Here is a 10893-nt window from a genome sequence, read left to right on the forward strand (position 1 = left end):
TTGTGCTCAGTGAAGTTCACAATGCACTATTACCAATATTGCTACTATAACAATCAATACCTATAAACCTATTTTGCAAAGTTCTTTTAGCTAAGGTGTAAAACTCCAACTTTCAAACAAGTCATCTAACTAAGGCCCATCATTTGATTTGTAAAACCTCTCAGTTTTTGAAGTTGTTTGTGTATGGACACTGAATGATCATACAAGTTCATACAATGCAGTCCTTTCAAATCCTCACAACTATATTCATGTGCCAGTGAAGGAAAATCCATGGCAGCTCTGTTCTGTAAGGTTGCATGTTTGACAGCACTAACACCTGTCATCAAGTTACTAACTGCAATGGGAGTAGTATTGACTACTTTGCTCAGCCAACACCCCAATTGGTTTAATTGTTTTAATGCCTCACCTGATGGAAGTTGAGGTGGAAATAAATTGATGTAACTCACTTTGCAAGGCTCTAGGGTTTGAAATTGCTATTACAGTTTTTTTCATAATGATGGGTCAATCTTTTTTCTCCATGTTTTCTCTTGATGGCTTTTTTAACATTAGCTGCTATCACAGTGAGCTGTCCAAAGCTACATGGGCCACTTTTAATTTTGGAAGGAATGCCTTGCCAGCTTCTATCTACAAATGAGCTAATATTTCTTGGCAATTGCCATGGGGGGATATGGGGCAGTACAATTGCACCACAAGCTTGAATTTCTGTACACAGGATGATGGGGGGTAACATTTAATTGTGGATCTCCCTGCTACTGAAACTCAGCACAAAATTCCATTGCTAATGAACCAAGAATTTCTAATTCTTGAGGTTCACAAGGTGCTTTAAGAAGATCAGGCAAGAGGATTCTGGCTTTCTCATGAAGTGAGAGAGTTGCTGAGAGATGGCCACAGTAGCTTGCCTTATTTCACCCAAATTTGGGAAAAGTTAGATGCCGTTATCTGAACATGGTTTGAGAGTGTCATCATTGTAACTGCATTTTGTGGAGCGCCTGGTACAAAGTTCTCCTAAACTGCAAAGCTGTTGTGGTTCTTCCTCCCCATAGACGTGGCCTAACACTTCCCAAGCTCAGACAGAGCTTCCTCCTTGGTAATTCTCTGCCACGCCTCAGGGATTTCTCCTCTACCCTGAAATTTCTGATCGTACAAACCTTCCAGCTCTGTTCTGAAATGAGACACAAACCATTTCCAGTACGCCTGCATGGATGAATCAGGAAGAATTTTCCAAGTGGAAACAGGAGGTCCAGCATTACGGTATGTTTTGTAAGGGATCCATTGGCCACCACCAAATCTGAATCTGCTGTCACTTGCAACAAGGCTGGAACAAATATCAATGATCAGTTCGTGTGTATTATACTCGATGCCAGGGGAAATTTCCCACCATGTAAATCCTGTCAAAGCTTGTGGGCGATGGAAGACCACCTGATGGTCTCCATCGTGATTCTGCATTGTGTTTGTGCAGACAGCCCCACAAAATGGACACTGCTCCCAGCACCCTGCAAAGTGCTCTGCCAGGATGGTGTGAGGCTGCCTTGGAAATGAGCTCAGGTCAGCACCAGCCAATTCTTTCATGAGCCTTTCCTTCAGGTCATTCAGAGCTTCTGCCATGGCACTGCTCAGGAACTCAATGTCTGTGACCTCCTGGTGCTCGATGCCCTTCAGGTCACTTCTGGGCAAGTTGATCATCTCTGACAGTTCCCTGCAAAATTCATCCAGCCAAAGAGAGACTTTGTCTCCTCTCTCTTTTCTGTCTTTGACAGCTCGGGTTGATGAAGAAACAGCTGAAAGGATGTTTCGATAGAGAATATTAAGGGAGGAATCTAAAAACATCCCCAGCCTCCTATTCCCATCAAAAAAGTGCTTCCTAACCTGTGTCTCAATGTAACTCTGAAAAAATTCCTTTGGAAAATTAAGGTACTGCTTGAAATACTCAAAATTTTCTTCTTCTGCCAGGTATCTGAGGATGCAAACTTCCAGATTGGCTCTGTTGCCCCTGAAATCTGGGAATTTGCCCTGCATTTCCTCAGCCATGTCTTTAGCCGTCCTTTCAAAGACTGCCTGGCAAAGAGCTGGGGCAACCTTGTCACAGAGGAAAGCAGCAAAAGTTGTGACAGAAGTGGCTCCTTGGCAGGAAATCTGGAAACATTGGAAGAAATCTTCTCTCTTGCTGCTCAGGTACACAACTGGGTCATTTGCCATTTGGAATGCTTTGTGCATGGCTTTAAACCTTTCTGCTGCCATCCTGCACAGATACAGAGACAAATCCATGCTGTACTCTTTGTTAAAAGTACATTTGGCATTGCTAGGGACAGAATTCACACCTTCCTGTACTTCATTCAGTATTTCATGAATAAAATTTCGACTGTAATCGCGTTTCTCCTCTTCCTTCTTAGCAATGTTTGCTATCACACGTGCTATGATGTTGTCTGTGATGTGCTGAAAGTTGATCACATCAGCTTTGGAAAGGCCCCTGGGATCTGAGAAATAGCCAAAGTACTTTTTCTTCATGATGTGTTTATCTGGATCAAAAGAAAACCCTCTGCCCCTGGGAAATGACATGATCCGTGCATGGAAACCTGGCTCCTTAAAGTGCTCAAGAAGGACATCTTCGATTTCTGCATCAATATCCACCCATTCCAGAGGACGAGCAGCTCGGGAGACTTTGGCAATCCACTCGTTCCAGACACGAGTAAATTCGTCCTTCAGTTCTCTCTCACTGAGGCTCTTCCCTTTCAGAGTCACAGCCAGCTCCCGACTCCTTCTCAGGAGCTCATCTTCATAGTCCAACTTCCTTGCATCCAGTTTCCTCTGCTCCTTCTGTAGCTCAATGAGATTGTCACATTTCTTTTTTGTTTCATGAAGAAGAGTCTGTTTTAGTTCTTGCAGCTTCAGCTCTGTGCTTGATTTCCACTGGACCAGTGTCTCACGGTCTTTGTCTTCCTTGAAATACTTTTCCACTTCTTTCTCAATGGCGTCACTTGTCTCTTGCACCAGCCCTTCAAGGTGTTTTATAGTGACATTTTGCCAGTCCCCATTGCGAATTTTGTTGTCCAGTCTCATCTGTACATCTAAGATGTGACTCCTCAGCCTCCAGGTCCACTGACTAAAGGCAGTTTCCAATTTCCTGTAGACAGCAATCTCCAGGGAATTCTTGAAGCTGAAAACAAAGTTTTCATTCAGCAAAGCATTCCAGAGGTCACCAATACGATCTTTCAGGCTCGAGAGCCTCAAAATGCTGCACTGTGAATCCTTGGCAGCCTGGAGCATTTTGTTCTTGAGTTGCTGGACATTCTGGCTGTAGGTGGGGTTGGGTGGTGCCATTGGGGGGTTTCCTTCCCACAGGTGAGCAAAGTAGTGAATATGGGTGTTCACCTCAAAGCCAATGACATCGCTGAAGGAGGAGACATCACAGAATTCCTGCTGAGCAGCTACCACGGTCATTTCATCCAGCTTTTCCTGCAAACGCCTTCGTCCTTCCATGTTCTGCTCCTTGGCAGTTGCTTCTCCCACATTTTGGTGGACAAAGAGGCAGCTTGGGGAAAGATTGACTTTCTTCATCCTCAGGAAAGCCTGCACAGCAATCTGGAGAACATCCTGCATTTCTGATGGATTTTCTCCAAAGATATTGATCACAGTCAAGTTGCCAACACCAATGACAAAGGTGGCCAGCTCGTTGTCATGGTTCAGGGACTGTTTATTGGCCATCTCAATGGCACGAAGTCCCTCTGTGTCAACCACCAGCACAAAATCAAAGCCCAAGTCGTGCTGCAGCTCCTCGCCCACTGGGATGAGCTGCATGAAGGCCCCGCGGGTGCATCTCCCTGCGCTGACATTGAACTGCAGACCAAACATGGCATTCAGCAGGGTGGACTTGCCTGTGCTCTGGATGCCGAGCACGGAGAGCACAAACACTCGTTTGTCCCCCAGCCTCCCAATTAAGCTGTCAAAGATTGCTCCCACCCAGCGCAAGGGCAGGTAAGAAGCGTCCCCATCCATCAGCTCCATGGGATACCCTGAAACCATCAGATCTGCTGCAATTTCTGGCAGTTTGACAAAATTGTTTTTCTTGGAGTTCATTAATTCCAGAGCTTCATAAATCTGCCCTGCCTCTCTCAGAAGGTGCTCCAGGCCAATGGATGAATCATTGATTTCATCAGAAATGAAATCCAGTTGATTGATCAAATCACTGTTCACACAGTTTTTTTCCTGCTGTTTTTTTTTTTCTGTCAGCATTTGAGACCATAACTCGTGATAGTCTCTCCTCAAATCTTCAAGGCGACCACAAGAGAGCTCATGCATAAAGACCTTCATCCAGTGCAGGAAGTATTTCTTGGTATCTGCTGGCTGGGCCTGCAGAAAGCCAAGGAACGGATTCATCAGTTTGTTGAGAGGGAAAGCTTTGTCAAGTTGCTTTTTTCTTACTGTTTTCTTCTCATATTCAATTTGGCTCCGGTGATGCTCAATGCTCTTGTTCCCCTTCTCCTGCAAGCGAGTGAGTTCTTTGTCCTTTTGGCACCACTGGTACCACAGTTTTCCTTGAAGTGGCAGCAGGTTGGATTTGATCTCAGACAGCTTCTCTTTCTTCAGAAGCTCCACCAGCTCCTTTGCCTTTGCTTTGGCTGTCAGACACGCAGCTCGATCTACATCTACTATGAATCCATGCTGGCGAGCTTTGTCCACGCAGGCCTCCAGGCTGAAACATGGATTAGACCCTTCCAGGAGATTCCCAATTGTCTTGGTCAGTTGGTCCATCAGCTCTGCTTCATTTCTGTTCTTGATCCCTATTTTTATTTTTGTGCTGGCTTGTCCAGCTGGAACCTTTTCTTTTTCTGTGAGAAGACAAACCAAAGGCCTTTGTGACTGCCACAGGTCCTGCAGAAGCTTTTTCCCCCTGTTGTCCATCTGCTTCCAATCGGACACAAGAGCCACGTTGACAGCAGATATCTCCTGCAGAAACTGCAGCTGTGCTCCGTGGTCCCTGGCATCTCCATGCAGGTTACAGAAAGCCACACAGCGCTCAAAGGTGTCATCTGGGCTTCCACCAGGGCAGTACCAGGCGATCTCCACCAGCCCTTCCATCAGCAAACGCTCTGTTGTGCTGCCTCTGCAGTGGCGGTGGAAGAAAGTGTCGTGTTTGCGTTTGCTGAGCAGAGCATTGAGGAGCTGGGACTTGGAAGAGGAGGCCGAGCTGCCAATGCGGATGAAGGACACAATGGGTGTCTGTGCCTGAAAGATGAGTTTGTTGTTGTAACTCTTTGTTTGGGCCTGCCTTCCTGACTTGTCCACCTCTTTCCAGCTCCTTTGGATTTGGCTGAAGGCATAGAGAGGGAACTCGATGTGTGAAGTGCTCGGGTTGGGCACCAGCAGAGGCAGCGCCAGTTGGCAGAATGCCAGCTTGGTTGCCAGGGACTGTCTCAGGAAGTCATCAGCACAATGGAAAATGGCCATCTGCAGGTCCATGGGGTGCACATGGCTGTCCATGCTTTCAGGTTCAGCAGAGGCTTCCTCTGAATCATCAAAAAACTTTTCAAAGGAGTCTGATTGTTGCTCGTCTTGCGCTCTGGTGTGTGGCACAGGTGCAAGGCCTGGGTTGCTCCCTTCCAAGCAAGTCAGGTACCTCACCCGGTAATCCACAGTCAACAGCTTTTGCAAGAAGTATAATGGCAGTTCCTTGTCCTGGCTGGGCTGGCCGTCCTGCAGAGACGTCTTGCAGATGGTGCAGAAATCTCCCATCTCCATTTTCCTGGGATATTTACTTACCAGTCCAAGGCGCTTGAGCAGCTGGAAGAACTCCTTGTTTGCGATGGCTACATTTTCTTTGGATTGGCTGCTGTCTGACTTGGACTGCGACTGACTGGGTGCCTCAGGTGTTGGAAAAGTGTCTTCCAGGTTGCTCAGTATGTTCTGCATCCTCTGTTCATCCCATTTGTCATCCAAGCAACCACTGATCAAGGAGTCCAAGTCCCGTTCCAGCCCCTCCCAATCTTCATCTCCACTGTGCTTTTGGAGGAGATTCTTTATCCGTGGGGACCACAAGCCTTTCATGTGATCTTCCATGAAAACTAAACGCTCCCTCTTCTGCTCAGGGGATAGCTCTTGACCTTCAGGTGTCACAGTCAGACCCGTCAGCAGGAGGGAGGCTTCAGCTCTGTCGGCATCTTGCTCCTTCAGGTTCGTGTACTTCACATGTGCCGCTTCCATTTCCTTGGCCATGTACTGAATTTCTGGGTGTCCAAGGAGGTGCTGAAAAGTGCTGCTTTCCACCTGGTACCCTGTGCTGGTCGCAATCAAGAGCACCAACAGCTCCATGTCCTTCTGAGCCTGTTCCTGGAGAGACTGGAGTAAGGAATAAATGGCCAGGCTGCTGTTCAGGGTAGCTTCTCTCTTTGCTTCATGAATGTCAGAAGCAGAGCTTCCTGGTGCATAGGTGACAGCATGAATGTGCTCCTGCATTTGCTGCAGTGTTTTGATGAGCTCTTGAAGCTCAGAGACTTGGGCCGGTCTGGGAAGCAGCTGCTCAGTCTGGAAGACCCATTGCATAATGAAGGAAGCCTCAGGGAAGTCCTTGACAGAGTAGATATGAGGATTCAGGAGGCTCCGCAACATTACCTTGATAGAGGTGGTGTTTTCGGGAGTTGACTCCTGGCATCTCCGCACGGTCTTCGCCAGGAAGTCCTGCAGGGCTTTGTCCGACAGGCACACGTTGATCCACACACTGGGGTTCCTGGTTTTTGCATTCAGATTATCTTTTAGCTCCATCAGCATGAGCAGCTTCCTTTCATCCACTTTTGTCACGTCCCAAGTCTTCACAGTCTCCATGAAATCTCTGGCCTCTTGCACTGCACTGCTCAATTCCTCTCCAAAAACGGTGCCGACGCTCTGATTTGTCAGTGCTTTGTACCCAGCCCTGAGGGCTCTGCTCATCTGACCAACAGACTTAAAATCCCCACAGTGATTGTACAGGATGATGTCCCACACTGGGATCAGCTCAAAGCCACGGTCGATAACGCACCACGTTGTGTTATCAGACACGAGCCCCGTTTTCCACTGAGGAAGGGAAGATGTGTCTGCTGGGCCCCCTGTGTTGACCATGCAGAGCTGAATTGCTGCATGAGAACTCTCTCTGGCTCTCCCCAAGACAGAAGCCTGTGAGCTGGATTTGGAAACATCCAGGGTCCCTTCTACACTGGTCCAGAAGCCACCCCAGCTCGCCCCAACAAAGCTGTTCAGTGCTTCAGATGTTTGTCGCTTCACCTCTTCCCGCTGCTCGGCTTGGAATCCTTCTGTAGACGCCTTCCACCAGAATATCCCCCCAAAGTGGATAGGACCCTGGTTTATGTGGGATCCAAACCTGCTGAAGAAGCTCTCGCACATCTTCACCAAGGTGGGGTTGTCTTCTCCCTGAGTGAAGCTCAAAAGGTGCTGCTCCATGTCTTGCAGCTCCCGCAGAGCCGCATCCGAGAGGCAAAGCTGATGCCTTTGGAAGTAGCAGGAGGCCAGAGGGATGTACTGGTACTTGGTGATGCAAAAGTAGCTCTGCTCAGAGTGGGACTGATGGGTGTCCTGTGACTGCGAGGAGTTGCTGTGATCTAAACTTCCTCTCAGAATGAACTTCCAGACAATGGCAGAAATGCTCATGCTGAAACCCAGCTGCTCCATGGACTTGGTGAAAGTGGATTCTGCTGCAGAGGAGGAGAACTCCTTCCTCTCAAGTAGTGATCCTTGCTCTGGACCAGCGAGCTGGAATCCCTCAGGAACCCTGAGGAGCTGCTCTCGCTTTGCCAGCAAATCTTCAGGTCTGCTGGTTCTGTAGATTCCCTGCAGGGCCAGTCCACAGGATGCCCGCCTCAGCACCTCTGTGTCAGGGATGTTCTTCCCACTGCCTGCTGACAGATCCTGCTGCTCCAGCTGCTTCTGGATGCTCTCCAGCACATCTGCCAAGGGTTTCTTTGGCGGTGGCCAGAACTCTTTGGGAATCTCCATGGCTTGCCACAGAGTCTCTGCTTTCTCCCTCAGAGCATCCTGGCTGTGCCTGTGGCTGTGGAGCATTTCTGCCTGATCCTTCAGAGCTTGTTTGGCCACTTCTTGTCTTTGATTTGTTTTCTCCGAGTGCTCCTTCTGCACCTCTTTAGTGGTCATTTTGTCATCTGTTATTTTCAGGAGTTTCTGGAGTGCCTTTTTCTCCCAGGAGTGCCGTACCTCACACTCCAGCCTGAGGTAGTCCTCATATTCCAGATGTTGCAGGGCTTCTCTGCACTTGATTCCCAGCATCTGTGTCATTTTGGGCAGCCAGTATCCAGCATCCAGTCCTTCCTTCTCAAATGCCTCTGCCAGGAGCTTTGCCTTTGCATCCCCTTCCTGAGTGTCCTCCTGTAAAGCCATGTCTTTGGAGGAAGAACAGAGACTTTCCCTAAGTTAAGGGAGGCCCAAGGCTCCTGGTAGAAGCTCAGAAGCAGCGGCAGCCCTTGGGATTGCTCCCACCTGGCTGCTGGAGCCCAGCCTGGGATGGCACAAGAGCCAGGGTCTCCTTCCCAGAAACTTGGATGTGCCTGTTGCTTTCTTGTTTGCAGGATCAACCCTGAAGCTGTGTGTATTCTAGAGACAACACAGAGACATAGAGACAGACATAGAGACAGACAGACAGACAGACAGACAGACACACACACACCCCTACCCAGAGACAGACTCCCTCAGCCCTCAGACACACCGCCTGCCCTGGACAAGGTGCTGCCTTCACCATCACCCACATCCTCCCAGCAGAACTCCTCCATCCACAAGTGCAGACAGCCGGGGCCATTCCTGGCTCCCTGGAGCACTGGCACAGCCCCTCTGCCCATCCAACAGCCCTGCCTGCATCCTGCACCCTCTGCCCAGCCCACGGCTGCCCTGCTCGCTGCCTGGCCCAGCCTGCTGCTCCCAGCACCCGGAGGCAGCGCTCACACACTCCCCCCATGGCACCCCACACTCCCCAGACACACTCCCCCCATGCCCCCCATGGGCTCTGAGCTGTGCTCCTGCTCCAGCTGCCAGCGCAGCCCCTCCCTGGCCCCTCTCTGGCCTCTTCCCAGGAGCTGCTTCCTGGCACCCTCAGGGGCCCACCCCAGTGCAGGGGGAAAATCCACCTTGTCCCTGCCCACAGCTGTGCCTGGGTCATCCTGGAGGCCCTTCAGGAGAGACTGGAAATGCTGGGAGCCAAATCAGAGAGGTGCCCTCTGTGATATCTTACTCGTTAGCACAGAGGGACACATCAGGCAGGTGTCCATTGGGTGCAGTCTTGGCTTCAGCCACCACAGAGACAACAGGTTCAAAATCTCTGGTGACAGGAGGAAAAGTGCCTGCAAGCTTTCAACTGGGCACCTGCCTTTTAACCTTTGGGGTTTTGACTTTTTCACACAACTCTGAGAATTGTCCCAGTCTCAGTTCAGTTGGATACTGGAGAGATTTATTCCTTGCAAAAAATTCTTCTGAGCATTTTGCTTCCATCCCACCAAGGCCTCTGCACTCTTACCAGCACAGGTATTGATCCAAGTGGCTTGGACTCAGGTATAGATCCAAGGGCTCCTGCACCCTTCCAGAGCCTTCAGGGGCACCTTTCCCTCAGGAATCCCTGTAGATTTGGGCAATGTGTGCAAGGGCTCTGGGCTCTGATTCCCCTCACCCACCTCACAGCAGATGCTCCCGTTGCTCCCAGCCTTGGCTTCCCAGCAGACACCGGCAGCCGAGGGCCCCAGTTCAGGGGACACAGCGCAGCAGCAAGGGCAGGCCTGGGATGCACAGCACGGTGTAGAGAAGAAGATGGGAACCACCTCAAGAACTGAGGAAGAAGAGCAGCAGGAAGGAAAGTCCAAAAATCCTAAAGGAGAAGAGCAGACAGTCAGGAGAAAGTGACCCATGGGCACAGAGTATTCATTCCAGGGAGCACTGGAGGCCAACCCTTCTCCTCCTCAGGGAATTGCCCAGGTTGCAAAGACTCCTTAGGGCTCTTCTGGGGAGGTGACCAGAGCAAGGTTTCAGGTGGGACTGAATCATGACTTTAAAGGGTTAAGATTTTAGCTGAGGGTTGGAAAGAATTCATAAGGTAAAGATAAGTGTTATATTATGAGCTTATTTGTAGAAAGAAGTGGAACAAACGAACCATTATAGGAACATACAGAAACCAGTATGTTCACATATGCCCAGCATCTGGACTCCATGTCAATCTATCATGAAGCAGGGGGCCTTGGATTCTGCCAGAAGATCACAGAGACCTGATGAAGATGTTCCTGACTTCATCCCTGGGACCACTGACCTGATTCGAGAGCGCCGACCCAATTCAAGAGAAGAACTGCACACGCGCGAGGGACTAAAAACCTCCTTTTAATACAAAGCTGGGATGGGAGGTGCTGGGATTGTGCATATGTATTATTTTGGGAAATAAATAGAGGGCAAAATCCTTGTAGAGTGTGGTCACGCATTTCAGGGACAATCCCTGCGCCACCCGCTGATGTAATAAACACACCACTTTCAAAATTTGACTAGTTAGAGAGTCTTTGTCCGTGATTTTCGGTTTTAACGATTCAATTGGCAAGGCAGCCAGGAGGAGACTCTGCTAGGCTGTGAGAGCAGCTCGGGATGTGGACCCCCTTGGGGTGCCCCCAGGATATTTCTGGAAGAGTGAGCTCCGTTGCCCGGACTGTTTATCCAGCCGCAGACAAGGAACCCTGACTACTAAAACTGTGGACAAAACGGTATGTTTAAAAATTTAAACAGTTTTAAGTAGTGACCTGTAAGGCCTACGTGTGGTCAGGAAAGGCCATTTGGTAAGTTGTGGGAGACGTCGCACGTGCAACTTGTGCTTCTGTAGTGTGCTTGTAAGCTGTAGTTGTAATTAAAATCTGGCAGTCAACAGAAATATTT

At 49.3% G+C, this 10893-nt stretch overlaps 1 protein-coding gene across 1 annotated transcript; it reads right to left on the reverse strand.

Moving 5' to 3' along the window:
• Nucleotides 1–915: 915 nt before the first annotated feature.
• Nucleotides 916–9713, reverse strand: LOC128948693 (interferon-induced very large GTPase 1-like). The gene is made up of 2 exons (XM_054293467.1): nucleotides 9660–9713; nucleotides 916–8381 (listed from the first exon to the last, which is right to left on the reverse strand). Exon 2 carries the CDS (start codon nucleotides 8377–8379, stop codon nucleotides 1051–1053), a length of 7329 nt encoding a protein of 2442 aa, XP_054149442.1. The 5' UTR covers nucleotides 8380–8381; nucleotides 9660–9713; the 3' UTR covers nucleotides 916–1050.
• Nucleotides 9714–10893: the final 1180 nt, after the last annotated feature.

This window comes from Melozone crissalis, unplaced genomic scaffold (genome assembly GCF_028551555.1).
Source record: "Melozone crissalis strain CALT ecotype California unplaced genomic scaffold, PUWL_Pcris_2 ptg000150l_1, whole genome shotgun sequence".
NCBI lineage: Eukaryota > Metazoa > Chordata > Aves > Passeriformes > Passerellidae > Melozone > Melozone crissalis.

Coding starts and splice junctions, on each gene's coding strand:
- LOC128948693 (XM_054293467.1), bottom strand. CDS start 8,379: ATGGCTTTACAGGAGGACACTCAGGAAGGGGATGCAAAGGCAAAGCTC.